General features: G+C 36.0%; 1 protein-coding gene across 1 annotated transcript in view; it reads right to left on the minus strand.

The window, feature by feature from the left end:
* Positions 1-15,976, minus strand: part of LOC134677139 (proclotting enzyme) — an 82,495-nt gene extending 66,519 nt beyond the window's left edge. Inside the window, exon 1 of the mRNA XM_063535598.1 lies at positions 15,026-15,976. Within this exon, the coding sequence (XP_063391668.1) occupies positions 15,026-15,647 (622 nt within the window). The 5' untranslated portion in view covers positions 15,648-15,976. The remainder of the gene's footprint in view (positions 1-15,025) is intronic.
* Positions 15,977-17,599: the final 1,623 nt, after the last annotated feature.

Below are 17,599 nucleotides of genomic sequence, written 5' to 3' on the forward strand. Positions count from 1 at the left end.
TATTACTATTTACAATATGGGGCCCGATTCGGATTTTGAAATAGACATCTATTAGATATCTTTTAATGTAATGTAATGTAATGTAACGTTTATTTCAGACAAACAGTCCATATACATCTAGACACGCGGCAGCGTGTCAAGCCAAGTTCAAGCAAAGGAACTGGCTAGCCAGCGCCGAGTGTAATATTACACGAACCACTTGGTGCCACTTTTGACCCTTCTATAACTCAAAACATCTTTGACGTAAACACATAAAACTACGTGTGTTTAATTATATCCATAAGGACATCTAGAAGCCCAAATTTCATGAAGCTAGCTCAAACGGTTATAAAGATATGAAGGTCAAAAAGTCGTAAATTTTAAGACTGACTTATGACTTATAGTACCTAAACCTAACCTACTTCCAGATGACCTAGAAGGATGAAATATGGAATCCAGCTTGGTTATTGTGTGTAACCGTAGGAAAAAATCTAAAAATAAAATAAAGTTAAAAAATAGGGGGGGTCCCCATACAAAAAAAACACTTTTTATTGGGACTGACATATAAGTACCTAAACCTAACCTACTTCCAGATGACCTAGAAGGATAAAATTTGGAATCCAGCTCGGTTATTGTGTGTAACCGTAGGAAAAAATCTAAAAATAAAATAAAGTTTAATAATAGGGGGGGTCCCCATACAAAAAAAACCACTTTTTATTGGGACTGACATATAAGTACCTAAACCTAACCTACTTCCAGATGACCTAGAAGGATAAAATTTGGAATCCAGCTCGGTTATTGTGTGTAACCGTATAAAAAAATCTAAAAATAAAATAAAGTTTAATAATAGGGGGGGTCCCCATACAAAAAAAACCATTTTTTATTGGGACTGACATATAAGTACCTAAACCTAACCTACTTCCAGATGACCTAGAAGGATGAAATTTGGAATCCAGCTCGGTTATTGTGTGTGAGCGTAGGGAAAAATCTAACAATAAAAAAAAGTTAAAAAATAGGGGGGTCGCCATACAAAAAAATATTTTTTATTGTAGCGTTGGAACCGTTACAAGCAGATATTTGAAACTACCCCAATATATGTATTATTATATTTGCTATATTAAAATAAAGTTAAGTCAAAAAATAAGTGGTGTCCCCATACAAAAAACTTGTAATACGCTCTAAACAACCGGCCAACGGTGTGTCGTCGGCGGCGCGCGGCACCACATAATTATACAAAGAACAGAAGTAAAAACCATACAGCGGAAACACAAGAAAAAACATTAAATCTCAATACCTGCCTAGTTTTCTTTACAAAAAGTATTGATATCCCACCAAAAACATAAATGTAAAAAAGGAGAGCCAAGTTCAATACAAAAATTATGCTTGGCTGTGGGGCTCGCCGCAAAAAGAATGGAGATCTAAATGAGTGCCACTGCCAAGTTCTATGCAAAATCCAAATATGTATTTATAGGAACAAAATAACATTATAAACAAGTATTAAACTCTATTTCTTTGCTTTATTGGATACCTATAACAATTGCTGTTATTTAAAAAAATGTGAGATCTTAAAGTAGGTTAGATTTGGCTTGGCCAGGTTTTATCAGAATTACAATATATATAAAATGATTGATATAATGAAAACTGGCCAAGTCAAATCTAACCTACTTTAAGATCTCACATTTTTTTAAATAACAGCAATTGTTATAGGTATCCAATAAAGCAAAGAAATAGAGTTTAATACTTGTTTATAATGTTATTTTGTTCCTATAAATACATATTTGGATTTTGCATAGAACTTGGCAGTGGCACTCATTTAGATCTCCATTCTTTTTGCGGCGAGCCCCACAGCCAAGCATAATTTTTGTATTGAACTTGGCTCTCCTTTTTTACATTTATGTTTTTGGTGGGATATCAATACTTTTTGTAAAGAAAACTAGGCAGGTATTGAGATTTAATGTTTTTTCTTGTGTTTCCGCTGTATGGTTTTTACTTCTGTTCTTTGTATAATTATGTGGTGCCGCGCGCCGCCGACGACACACCGTTGGCCGGTTGTTTAGAGCGTATTACAAGTTTTTTGTATGGGGACACCACTTATTTTTTGACTTAACTTTATTTTAATATAGCAAATATAATAATACATATATTGGGGTAGTTTCAAATATCTGCTTGTAACGGTTCCAACGCTACAATAAAAAATATTTTTTTGTATGGCGACCCCCCTATTTTTTAACTTTTTTTTATTGTTAGATTTTTCCCTACGCTCACACACAATAACCGAGCTGGATTCCAAATTTCATCCTTCTAGGTCATCTGGAAGTAGGTTAGGTTTAGGTACTTATATGTCAGTCCCAATAAAAAATGGTTTTTTTTGTATGGGGACCCCCCCTATTATTAAACTTTATTTTATTTTTAGATTTTTTTATACGGTTACACACAATAACCGAGCTGGATTCCAAATTTTATCCTTCTAGGTCATCTGGAAGTAGGTTAGGTTTAGGTACTTATATGTCAGTCCCAATAAAAAGTGGTTTTTTTGTATGGGGACCCCCCCTATTATTAAACTTTATTTTATTTTTAGATTTTTTCCTACGGTTACACACAATAACCGAGCTGGATTCCAAATTTTATCCTTCTAGGTCATCTGGAAGTAGGTTAGGTTTAGGTACTTATATGTCAGTCCCAATAAAAAGTGTTTTTTTTGTATGGGGACCCCCCCTATTTTTTAACTTTATTTTATTTTTAGATTTTTTCCTACGGTTACACACAATAACCAAGCTGGATTCCATATTTCATCCTTCTAGGTCATCTGGAAGTAGGTTAGGTTTAGGTACTATAAGTCATAAGTCAGTCTTAAAATTTACGACTTTTTGACCTTCATATCTTTATAACCGTTTGAGCTAGCTTCATGAAATTTGGGCTTCTAGATGTCCTTATGGATATAATTAAACACACGTAGTTTTATGTGTTTACGTCAAAGATGTTTTGAGTTATAGAAGGGTCAAAAGTGGCACCAAGTGGTTCGTGTAATATTACACTCGGCGCTGGCTAGCCAGTTCCTTTGCTTGAACTTGGCTTGACACGCTGCCGCGTGTCTAGATGTATATGGACTGTTTGTCTGAAATAAACGTTACATTACATTACATTACATTAAAAGATATCTAATAGATGTCTATTTCAAAATCCGAATCGGGCCCCATATTGTAAATAGTAATATCTGTAAAACTGACCTTTGCACGGGAAACATATGAAAACTCAAAAATGCGCATTTTCCCAAAGATAAAACATAGATAGATCGATTTTTTGCCCCCGAAAACCCGTCGAAACATTGATTTCGTTAGAGCCGTTTCCGAGATCCCCGAAATATATATGTATGTATGTATGTATGTATGTATGTATGTATTTACTTTATTGTACATAGAAATATAAACACGAGAAACACAGTTACAGAGTCAATTAAATACAACAAAGGCGAACTTATCCCTGAATGGGATCTCTATATATGTATAAATAAATACAATAAAATATGTAACAGGAGAACAGGAGCTCCGGAGCGTCTATATAACTCCTTTCCCACCGGATTGCCTATTACGAGGCAAGCGATCATCTTTTCCTACATAGTTAACTTAAATGTAATTAGAACGCAAAACAAGTTAAAATAGATACGAAGAAATTTCTGGTAATACCCTAGGGAATAATAGGATCCTTAGGAAGAAGGAGAAACCCAAAAAACATACCTATCAAAAGTTATTTCGCATTATTTTTATCATAAAATAATTAGGTTAAATTCACCTACATGTCACGATGTGTCTATTTCCGCACAGACTCTAACATCTCATATCTACAATAAAATAGGAGTAAGGTGTAGTAGGTAGTGCTCGACATGCTAATGCCCAATAGATGACACCCTGCTGTCACCTCTATTGACAATGACTTAAGTTTCAAGATGACATGTACTGGGACCGCGTCGAGCACCATCAGCCTTATCACATAATTAATTTATTATAAAAACCACCGATTTTAAATAAAAAACAAAACCACAAACTAATCTACATCCGATTTCCGGAAATGAGACCAAACGCCGACCCCGAATCGCGACAAAAAACCTCGATCTCGATTGAGCGCATTACGTCTTGTTACGTCAGACGCCATCTTGGCCGCCATCTTGGATTGTGCAATGCAAGTAGAAAGTGGATATGGCACGGGGTAGCTTTGTGTAGGTCAAATGGTCTTGAATGGTTATAAATACTGTTTTGTGTATGAAGATGTGCAGAGAATCTTACTTTGTGTTTAATATTTACCAATTTATTTTTGTTTTTATTTTAATGCACTTCTATGGCCTCCTAACCTTGTCGGTAGTCAGGCCCGCCTACGCAGCAGGAGGTCCTGGGTTCAAATTCTGGTAATGGCATATATTTCTTCCTGAGTTATGGATGTATTTTATGTATATATATTATATTATAAACATAGTCATCTAGTTCACAAACCACAATACAATATCGAGCTTAGGTAGTATGTTTTCCTATACTAACAGGTTCCTATATTATTATTTATTATAACGTGCTTATTGTATGTTGATATATGCGCCCTACAGCAAAAATTCCTTTAAAAATTATTTGTACGTTTACATAAACCGCCAGTGTTGATTTTAAGAATAAATAAACTCCTAAACAAACAAACAAAAAATTTTTGTTTTTTTTTGTCGAAGCATGTAGCGGATACTATTTTTGTGTGTAGCAAGCAAATATGACGAAGCCTGTGTTGTGGATTGATATTGTAATTAAAATCTTGATGTAGATGATGATTTTCGGCTGTAGGGCGCAAAAAATAGATATATCAAGATACAAATAGACCGTCTTACCTGACAGACGGACTATCCAGATTGACTAGGCTTTACCTGCATAACATATTTATATTACATAATGTAGTACGCTTGCATATGTTACATAAATATTATAGCATTTATTTATTATGTTATTAACACGCAACGCAGTGACAGCTGACATATAATCATCATACATTAGTATAATTGTATGTATGCACGCATGTGTACGCGATGAGTTATAGCCCTTCTGTTTGCAACTGGTGTGTATTGGCCTTATTTCGGTGTTAAGCAAACATACTAGAGGTTGTTCTAAATAACAAGAATTTGTTATAGTTTAGCACCAACCAACTAGAACAGGGTTTCTTATACATTTTGCAGTCACGGACCATTTTCACATTTTAAACAATTCCACGGACCCCGGTCAAAAATATTTTTCACCTCAGCAGCTCGAACAAGGGTACTTTGCTTCTTAAAAACAGTGAGCAAAATGTCATTCAAGTGACCTTTATAGTCAAATGTCATTTCAATTCAACATGCGGGGTCTAATACAAGTTCGATATGCTTGGGTTCTATTATCTCTGTCCCTCTAGGTATGTTCTCACTGCTTAGGGTGAAAAATTTTGTGTACTACACGAGATCAAAGTTATTTACATCTCGTGCGCTTTTGAATCCCTTACTACGCTCAAGATTCTAAATTAGATTCACTCGCTACGCTCATGAATCTATTATAGAATCTTTCGCTTGCACGGGACTCAAAATAAGCACTCGAAGAAATATCAAACTTTGATCTCTTGTTGTACAAATAACTATTAAAATAAAATTTTATAAAATGTAGTCAACTTTACTATAAGATTACCTGTAGTAGGTAGCTAACTGACCTAATCCGGACCCCTGATAAACATGCTACGGACCCCTAAGGGGTCCGTGGACCCCACTTTAAGAAACTCTGAACTAGAATATCAATATATAGTATAACTAGCTCTCCTTTTTTACATTTATGTTTTTGGTGGGTAATAATTACAAAAATAACTAACTAGTGTTTTAGACATCACCAAGATACGATAACGATATGTTTAAGATCTAACCTGTCAAATTTGACATTTGCGCGATTCTGGAGATACTCTTGAACTATTTCCACAGGATATTACTTAGAGATACAATTCACATCTAATAGATATCTTACTCTATCTAACGTAAAAGTGACATTGGTTGCCCGAATTGCGCTGCAAAAGAGAACTAGTTGATATCTAAACTATAACGTATCTAGAATGGATCTAGTACGTGTCGTCTCTTGTGAATATCTTGAAGTTCGAATACGGCAGATAGTCCCATTTGTAAAGGCTATTTTCCTATGCACAACTTTTTACATATGACAAGCAACTTTTGACACTACATTTAGTGTTTCACGAAATGCATGTTCACTAAAATTGGAAAGTGCGTTGCCTAACTAAACGCAACTCCTTAAAACGGGAATGTCTTAAGCGACATTAAACTCCATACATTGTTACATCTTTTGACTTCTGTATATGTCAAATGAATGTGATAAAAAGAGCGTAAGCGCCATCTAGTACCATACATACGTATGACGTTTTTGTAAAAGCGCGCTGCACTTTTACCTATTGTGTGGAAATGCAAAGGCGTGAACTCTCAGTTCGTATTGTGTATATTGTTTTACGATACTACGTTATGTAACATTTTGGCATATTACGAACAGCTGTTCCATCCTTTTTGGAAGCCAATTAGAGAATTTTCAACCGAAATATTATCCTTACTTTTAACCTTTCAAATTAGTATGGCTGTCAAAAATGGTGGGTTCAAACCTCGCTTGTGCTTTATAGAGGAGAAAAAATCTTTCTCGGGAGAAATGCTAAAGATGGCTAAAGATTCAGACAGGTTCCTTATCATACATACCTAGACAAAAGTTTAAAAGTCAATTGATATATTTAAACAGTTATGTTATCAAAAAATACCAACATAATAAAATAGATGTCGCTTTTTAGAGGAAATTCAAGAGCTAGGCAATACACAAATCAACATACTTAGAATAGATGTGCATACAATAGTTGTCAATGATATAAAAAATACTGAGAACATTTCCTGGGAATTCCTTTGGCACATTATTATCTTGAATGCTGGCAACGCACTCGCAACCCTTCTGATCCTGCAGGTGTCCGAATCCTTAGCAGATTTGTGTGTTCGTTTGCCTTGCATATCCTTAATAACCGGACAAGTGCGAGAGTCCCTTATTTTTTACGATTTTTTTTACTAATTTTGAGCTTAGAGATTTTTTCCTGTACCTACATGTTGTATATGGTATCGTCTTGGGTCGTCCCATTCGTTTTTCGTCAAGTTCTTAAATTAGTCCTGTTCTGCTTTCGTCACTCATTCTACATTCATCACAATCGTCGGTGGCTCTCAATGTAGAATGCGTGACGAAAGCAGAATATGACTAATTTAAGAACTTGACGAAAAACTAATGGGACGACCCAAGCCAACCTTGTAATTATATGACGATATTACTTGCCAATTTCATATATAGTTCTAGGTCAACGGAGGGTACTCTATAAATTTTGATTCCCTTGAGAGTGTCGAAATATAGTTTTATGTGGCATTAACGGTCTTATCTTTTATTTACGTTAACTTAATTAGAAGTTTGATTTTTTCACAACGTCAAGAGGCCATAGACCTGAGAATATGGTCTTAATATCAACTCGATATCTCCATATGTTCTCGAGATATAGGTTCTTGACAGACAGACAGACTGACGGACGGACAACAAAGTGATCCTAAAAGGTTCTGTATTGTCCAATTGAGGTACGGAACCCTATAAAGTGTAAGCACTAGGACGATTAATCACATTTGAATGGCGATTGAAAATATTACATAAAAGCAAATCTTATGCAGAAGCTATATTTCTCTATGACAGAAGCTATTACCTAAGTACACTCTTTCAGATTAATGATTTTAAAATGACATCCGAAACTTAATGACACGATGACACAACGGTGAAATCGTAATGATTGTCCGATCCAAGAGATTTGGATGACAATAGTTGAAGGAATAATGAGCGTGTCTTTATTTTTTGCCATTTTTATATAGGTATTGTGAATTTTGTTGCCACTTTTGTTTTATTTCTGGTCAGCAGGGCTACCGCGAAAGAATCTTTCTCTTTTACTCCAATGGAGGCGTAATTAGAGTGACAGAGAAAAATGCCCGCAATTTGCGAACTTCGATTTTCGCGGTTATAGCCCAGGATCGTGATTCGCGAGACCTTTTCATCCTTAAAGGAGAAAAAAACTGTCTTACAATTCGATACATTTTCCAAAATTTCCTTTTTGTTACCGCCATACAAAGTATATGAAGAAATGGTAACACCAGAGGAAAATAACTCTGGGACATTTTTTATCCCATTAGGATCGAAAGAGCTGTGATTCTGAGTAGAAATAACACAAAAGTGGCAAAAAAGGTCACAATATATAAAAATGGCAAAAATAAAGGTATCGCTTTAATAATGAAAAAAAACTTATTAACAGCCAAATGTGAGTCATACCTACTCAAGATCCGAGGGTTCCGTATAGATAGATTTTGTTAAGATGGCCGAACCACCATTGGCAAGATGAAAAGCTTAAGTTCATACCTATATAAAATTAAATATATGCCTCGATATCGTTTTTATACTCAGACACTCACTTTTCCAGGCCCCCCCCCAAGTTATGTAATGTCAATGTCAACTGTCACGAATAAATATTGTTCCCGTAAATAATAAATGTTTTAATTATATAAATAGTCAAATAGTGTTTACAACATCACCAAAAATAATAATTAAACACCTGGGAAGTATACCAGCGTTTTTACCAACGCAATAAACCGCAAACAGTGTCCTAAATGCGCGAGTGAAATTTTTAAAATTTTCCTGTCACCATGTCGAAAGATGACTCCACGAAACCTCCAGACCTGCGTACCGACGTAGCAACGTCCAGCACAGCGGATGTATGCGCCAAATGCCACGAGACACTACCGAAACGGGATCGTCTCACATGCTGTGCCTGTGAGCGTACTTACGACCTTCCCTGTGCCAATGTATATCATGGATTATTTGATTTAATGTCAACTGAAAGAAAATTAAATTGGACCTGCAAACTTTGTCGCAATGCTCCAAAAACAGGTAAAACGAGCACGCCAATTAAAAACACATTGCAAAATTACGTGTCAATGGACGATTGGCACCAACTTCCAGACACAGACTCGGATGACTCCAATGTAACAATACGGAATAAAGGTCACACATTACACAGCCTCGACGACAGTTTGTTAATAATCTCCCGTAAAGATCCGGATCTAAGTCTAAAAAAGAACAATGAAGTACTCTCTGATATCATACTTACCGAATTAAGAAGCTTCAGATCTCAAATGACCCTGCAGCTTGAACAACAAGAGCAACGATTTACCAACCTAGCTGATAAAATAGAAACTAATATATCTAACCTCTTTCAAAAATATGCTACATTAAAAACGGAATTAAATAACATAAAACTATCAGTTGACGCTACAAATATTCAAACAGATAACATCTTAAGAAAATCTAACTCAAATTTCCAACGTATTGACGAAACAAACAAGAAAATCTTAACCCTTGAACATGAAATGGCGTCCTTAAAACTTCAAACTCAATTATTGGAAAATAAATTAAAATCCTCAGGCTCGGACCGAATAGTGCCTTCGAATAAAACCGAACAACCCAGCAACAATAACTATGTAAGAGACAGCCCAAATCATAATTTCACTGGACCAAGTCATACTGAATACGTGAGGAGGCTGGTTCTCTATGGCTTAAACGAACATGACCGTGAATCCGAACCCATACTGATAGATCAAGTACTAAATCTGTTCTATGACATCTACAACATCGACTTAACTGGGCAAATCGAGGAGATCTGGCGAATAGGGCGTAGAGGCTTCAGGCGCCCTATTGTCATAGAACTTCTAAGTAAGAGAATGACGAAGTATATTATAGAAAACGCCTCATACCTTAAATACACAGGACTCTTTGTGTCAGAGTTTCTTGATCGTGACAGCCTTCGAACCAGAAAATTACTCAGAGAAAAACTACGAGAAGTTAGACAAACCGGACAAAGCGCAGTGATACGCAATAACAAATTATTTGTCAATGGGAAAGAGATGCCCCTCCAAGAAGTATACGCCGATAACGAAGATAGAAACAAGACTATACCCGCAACAACCTTAAACTCAGAAACGTTACCTATTATGCGCCTCATCGGAGATGAACCACAACAGACGTTATTGAGAAACCATCCGCCGACACCAAACACACAGCCAGCGTCATCTGTCAAAACTTTTCGCCCCTAAACCGACCCAATCTACAATATTATACCAAAACACGCGTAGTATTAGAAATAAAATTTACCAAATTGAGTCACTTATAGATGATAAGCCGTTTATCGAAGCCTTATGTATTTGTGAAACGTGGATTTCAATGTCTAAGTTAGATTTGTTAAAACTAGAAGGATACAACTTAGCGAGTTATTACTGTAGGACAAACCACGAAGGAGGTGGAGTTTGTATATTCCTAAAGGATACAATAGAATACTTAGAGTTAACAGATATTAATAAATTATCCATAGAATGTATTTTTGAAACTTGTGCAATCAAGATTCGTAAACTAGATTTAATATTGATTGTAATTTATTGGCCAAATAACTCACGAAGACCCGACTTATTTTTTGAACAATTAGATAAACTCCTTCAACTCGTTAACATAAAGTACAGTAAAAAAGACGTGATTATTGGTGGAGACTTAAATGTCGATGTATTAAAAACATCAATTCTATCTCAAAACTTGTTAAACCTATTCAGAAACGCAAACTTTCATCAACACGTAAAAGAACCGACTAGAATATCACAGAATTCAAAGACATGTATAGATATTCTATTCACGAACTTTGATATCAATAATATAGTTGTTGACGTCGTTGAGCTTGGCCTTTCGGACCATAGAGGAGTTTTAGTGACTACTCAAAACATAACAAATAAGACAAAATACTTACGTAATCAATACTCTTATATGACCCGTATTTATAACCAAAGAAACATATACAATTTCAAAACTGAATTACAAAATACAGACTTTACATCCATGATTAACCCTCAAAACACGATAATTGAAAATTTTGACCGATTTCATACTGAAGTTAAAAACCTACTTGATCGATGCATTCCAAAAATACAGTTTAAACCGAAACCTAAACCAAAAAGACAATGGTTAACTCGCGGCATCAAAATTTCATCTGAACACAAACGCCACCTAAAAATATTGATGACTCAAACTGACGACCCAGTTTTAAAAAAACATTCTAAAACATATGATAAAATTCTCAAACAATCTGTATATATCTCCAAAAAAATTAACAACATTAATAGAATAAACAAATCTAAAAACAAAGTAAAAACAGTTTGGCAAATCGTGAATGAACAAACAAATAAAACCAAGACAAAAAAAACCGAAAATATGAGCCTAAACATAAATGGTAGTATTACAAACGATCCGCAACTAGTAACGAATACTTTCAATACCTTTTTTGCCTCCGTAGGATCAACAACTAGTAATAGTATACCGCACGGCCGCCCTGTCATTAACCCAACCAGCAACACATTTTTCTTGTCGCCTGTAGATCCCTGCGAGACGTTCAAATGTATTAAACAGTTAAAGAATAAAACTAGTCATGGAATTGATGAAATTCCTCCCTCACTTGTCAAATTATGTGCCACTGAATTGACAAATCCTCTCACGGACCTAATAAACCAATCCTTTTCCTCAGGAATATTCCCAGAAAGCCTTAAAATCTCACTAATAAAACCGATATTTAAAAAGGGAGACCTTTCAGACACCCAAAATTATCGACCAATTGCTTTGCTCAATACCTTTTCGAAGATCTTTGAATCCATTATGACAAACCGACTTACATCCTTTTGCAACAAATTTAATGTGTTTGATGAACGACAATACGGATTTAGGAAACAAAGATCTACCACACTAACAGTATATAAATTTGTTCAAGAAGCGTTAAAATTAATTGATAATAAGAAATACGCGTTCGGGCTGCTCCTGGACATGAGTAAAGCATACGATCGAGTTCGACATGACATACTCCTAAACAAACTATACGGAATTGGTATTCGTGGCACCGCGCATAAATGGTTTACCTCTTACCTAATGAACCGCCAACAAATAGTCGAAATAGAATTCTATAATGACAATACTAAAACATTATCCAAAGTTCGGTCTTCCACAATTAACACAACTTGTTCTATCCCACAAGGTAGCGTGTTGGGCTGCATCTTATTTATACTATATATTAATGACTTACCAAAATTACTTAATACTAATATCAAATCCCTACTCTATGCAGATGATATTTCTATCATATTTCCCAGCGCGAACACCGCTGAAGTTACGAACACCTTAGACACAATATTTAATACAATTTTACCTTGGCTTGAAGATCATAATCTAATTATAAATCTGCAGAAAACGAACTTAATACAGTTTAGACCCTACCAAAGATTGGCCCTAGAAATAAATTATTCATACCTATCACAAAATCTAGAACTTACCAGCACTTGCCCACTACTTGGCTTGAATATTGACGAAAACTTTAACTGGAAAGCCCATGTTGATAAAATCTCTGTTAAATTATCCAGATTTGCTTATGCTCTCAAACAAATATTAATAAATACCAACTTAAAAACTGCTGTATGTGCTTATCATGCTTTTGCCCAGTCATGGCTGCAATATGGTATCATTTTGTGGGGCAATAGTGTAAACGCTAAAGACCTATTTTTACTACAAAAAAGATGCATACGAGTTCTAACCAAGATAAGTAATGAGGAAAGTTGTAGACCACATTTTACGAAATTAAATATTCTCACCCTTACATCCTTATACATCATAGAAACCTGCAAATTTGTGCGAAAACACGAGAGCTTATTTGTAAAACCCCAAAATCCCATACCACAACTACATAACTTACGTATCCGCAATAAACTTGTACAAGCAGTTCCCGCTAACCTACATTTCTTCAACAAAGGCCCTTACTCAATGTCCATTCGAATATATAACCACATCCCTCAGTATATAAAAAATGAAAATAAATATAATAGCTTTGTAAATAAGCTCAAGACTTACCTTTTAACCAAATGCCCATACACTTTGCAAGAGTTTATGGACAATTAAATAGTAAAGTATATGGACTATAGCATATTGTGACCTATTTAATTAGTTTGATTACCTAAAATAATAAATATAGACAGTCAAACAAGTTTGTCAGTAGAAAAAGGCAAGAAATTTAAACCTTTTTTGGGATGCGAACTCCTCGCGCCTACATTTTTCCAAATTTACCGCTTTTCTCTACTGACGGAAATAGCTTGACAAATTATAAATAGTTATATAATGTATGAATGTTTAAATATCTTACTTTTTTTACGTATAATATGTTGCCACGCCCTAGTAGGGTCCATGCTGTACTGAATGAAACTTAAACACCTTTATAAACACCATGGATTGCATCGAATAAATGATTATGATTATGATTATGATTATGATTCATATTTTCTATGGGAAATCAAACTCTTCGCGCCTACAGTTTTAAATTTCCCTCCTTTTTGTTCATAATATAAAGTAGATTTGTCAGATTTTGCTGGCTTTTTTCGATGAAATTAGCGTGTGAGTGACATTTTTGTCAAACGGAAATCAAAAGGTTAAACCAGGATCATTCGTCATCATCATCAATAATGATTAAAGTGTCATTCTATGTAACTTGCATGGCTAACTATGTAAACAAACCGCCATACTGAAATCATCATTCAGTGACAGTTTCAATATGGCGGTTTATTTACATAGTTAGCAAGATCTATCGAATGACACTTTACATTCACAATTTGGCAGTCTATACTTACACACAAATTACACATATGTGTATTCTAGCGTAATATGCATATTACGTGGTATACTGCAACTTTCAGAGGTTATAAGTTCAAATCGGTCACGTAACCAAGCATGTCTAATTTCCTGCCATTAGCCAGGCTTGTTTAGTTGTCTGGTAGGCTAACTGGCCAATTCGAAGGTAGTCTTATGGTAATGGATATGTTTTAGGGTCGATTGCACCAAACCGCCTCACCGCTAGTGATCCAAAAGACTCAAGCCCTTTTAGCTCTTTTTTTAGGGCTCGCCTCATCTCTTGACGCCTAAAAGGCCTATTTTACTTATGAAATAAAAAAGGCTTTTAGCCTTTTAGGCGTCAAGAGATGAGGCGAGCCCTAAAAAAAGGCTCACAGGGCTCGAGCCTTTTGGATCACTAGTCACGAATTGTATGGGAAGTTTCATAGTTTACTGCTGAGAGTGATGATATCAGGCTAAAATTGAGGTTTGTGTAACTTGATCTTAAGTTATATCATCACATTGACGTATAATATCTAAGGACGGGAGTTACGGGCACTAAAAATAGTACTAGTTCAGCGGTGTTACTCACGAATTCCAGCCAATCGTGCAGTCTAACCAATATAGCGCGCGTAAAGCGAACTCATCAACCAATCGCGCGCGTGATGCGAACTCATCAACCAATCGCGTTGTAGCGGTGTTACACCGCTGTACTGGCCCCTGTCATGCCTCATTATTATTGCCCGTAAAGCCAGTCCCTAGATATCTATGTCAATGAACAGTCATGACTAAATTAAAAACAATGTTGAATCTAACATTAGTTGTAAGTGTATAAGTAACACAGCATTACAGTATAAAACCAAGGCACTGTGAAACCACATTAGTTAGTTATTGGAACTCTGTGCAGTGGCATTGCGTCCAAAGAATCATCAAACAATCCAACTATAGTTCAAAAGCTTCCAACTGAGGTCCAAAATTTATTCCAATATCTTCGTTTAGGTGTGAAGGACTATTAATCATACGAAATTCGCAGTTCTAAGTCAAAATATTTTCATAAAAATCTCTGATAACACTAAACAGAAGATTACGTATTAAACTTGTGGTCCATAGTTGTAGCACTACACTATAGTTGAATGATTTTACGGAACTCGATTCCCACTGGCTTGCCTTTTAGACAGAGCACTTTTCCTACAGCTTGTGAAGAAACTCCAATCTTGACGCACCACCACTGCAATTTAGTGATAGTAACATATTGTGTATTTCCCACTCACCTCTCTCCGCGAACGCATCACCTCCACTATTATCATCCTGCGGAGCTATCTCGTTCTCCCCCACGTCGTTCAAGCTGTCGCGGAACACAACGTTGTCATTAAACGTTGGGCCAGCATGCGAATTTGTTTGGATAGCGTTCACATCACTATAAGGGAAGACAACTCTTGGACTTCGCGCCTTCCACCCATTGTAGAAACTGTTGCGGACTACTGGCGGGAAAGGCGCGTAAGGAACAGTAGGCTCAAAGTTGAAGTTAGGGGCGTATCTCCCAAATCTTCCTTGATATAAAGGGTATGAGAAAGGATGGATTCTCGGCTCGTAGAACCTCTCATTTCCTGATAGTTCCGTCTTGTCTCCAGGTGAAGTGAAATCGTAATCGCTGGCATCGTCAAATTTGATTTTCGAATTTACTGGTTGTAATGTTAGATCTATCTCGCCTCGCCCGACTGGCTGGTAATTTTCGTGGTCATCTAGAAATAGGACTCTGGAGCGCTTAGGTTTGTATTTAGGGATGAAGATGGGGCGATAAGGGTCTCGGACTAGGCTCAGCGCGCGGCTCGACTCGCCCGCGACCACAGACGTAGCCAGTACGAGAATGACTTTCCATTTTTCGCTCAACATATTGAAACGGTCACTGCACTTATAGTTTCACTTTCATTTTACGACTGACACTTTTTTTCGAAAAATTATCGTAGTTTTTCTTACTAATACATGTTTTGGTGTACATGTATTGTTTTTATAATCTTGTTTTCATTTTTTTTAAGCGGGCGAGCGTGCGGCGCCGTTGGCTGGTGATCGCGGACTGCCTGTCTGTTCGTTCCCCACTATCTCTGTAACTGGTTACATAAAATTGTGTGTGACGCGACCGGGTTTATGTAATTCTTAAACGGCGTGCTTATTTGGATAAAGTTTTATTATTTGACCGCAAGATTTAGAAAACTTGGAAAATTGATTGGCATCGTTGTATGTGATATTGTGGACCTGGTTGTGTTTAGCAATGTGCAACAGAGGATTTTCAAAATTAATTTTAAAAGTGGAAAAATAACTGTCTTAGTTGAGACTTGAACTCACGACCTCTGCCTATTCTAAGCTTAATAGTATCGTTCGCATACGTTTCTGCGACAAATATAATTTTCAAATTTTCGATAAATTTTGGAAAATTGTAAGTATGACTTGGAAAGATCCCGCTCAGATTAGGGTTTATAACAATTATAACCCAATGTACTTAACTGTTGAAAACTGTTTCATTTAATAACATTTACATCACTCATTGGCGTCCAGTTCAGGCCCATTAGAAATCGAAAATAACTTAAAGGTGTGGCAAGGAACGTGCAGAATTTTTGAACATTATCTTTGGCACATCGCTAAATATCGCTAGTTACTACTCGAAATAACACCATATGAATATATTAGTCTATAAATCTCAGAAGAGAGTAGTCTAAAGTGGAAAGGCGCTGTTTTATTGCAAATTATATAGGCCATCCTGTATAATACCCAAAAAATAACAGCATTCCCGTTGCCAGGGAGGTTTTGGGGTTATACTGAGCAACTTTTATAATGAAAAGAAACTCCGAAATCGCGAATAAAAATTTACCCTCCCATAGAAAATGGACAAGTCAAAATGAATGAAACACCCAAATTTTTTCAAATGTCATGCCGAATATCCGTCTCCGAATATTCGGCACTTCGGCCGACACAGAGACTAAAATTGCCGAATATTCGGTATTCGACCAAAACCACAACCAATTGCGTTAAAGTGACATTTCATTTCCAACTGCAGCTGCAATACTGTTCATTTTACTATGGAAATTGACAATGACAGCGACGCGTTTCCATAGTAAAATGAACAGTATTGCAGCTGCAGTTGGAAATGGAATGTCACTCTTAGGGTGACAGACTGTCAGACTGTCACTGACAGTCCATTTGTAACGACAGCTGCACTACTGTTCATTTTACTATGGAAATTGACAATGACAGCGACGCGTTCAGTACCGGTAGTGCAGCTGCGGTTAGAAATGGAATATTACCATTAGACTGCACGATTGGCTCGAATTCGCGAGTGATACCGCTGAAGTAGTACCATTTTTACCGGTAAGGGTTCATCCATTAATTACGTCACGCGAATTTCTAGGTTTCTTGACCCCTCCCCCCCCCTCCTTGTCACACTTGGTCACATTTGGCAAACCCCTCCCCCCCTAGTGTGACGTCACATTTTTTCTACGAAATCGCCAAATCGAATTAAGTAAGTACCTAAGTATTATTAATATTTTATCAAAATATTTTTGACGATTCATTCATTCATTCATTCATTTATTTCTATAACAATAATACATTGTGTTAGAAAACTTATGAACTAATTACATACTTATAATCTAATTAAACGAAGTAAAAGATGGGACATGTCAGCAAATAAGTAAATAAGTTTTCAATAATTAAATTAAACAATTAAATAACAGGTGAAAAGTACTAATAAAATAATATAATATAATGTCAAATATAAAATGTTATAAAATCATACCCTACAATAGTTACAGTGAAATAAATATTTGATAACATGTCAATCAAAAAAAAAA

The sequence above is a fragment of the Cydia fagiglandana genome, chromosome 25 (genome assembly GCF_963556715.1).
Source record: "Cydia fagiglandana chromosome 25, ilCydFagi1.1, whole genome shotgun sequence".
NCBI classification, from domain to species: Eukaryota; Metazoa; Arthropoda; class Insecta; order Lepidoptera; family Tortricidae; genus Cydia; species Cydia fagiglandana.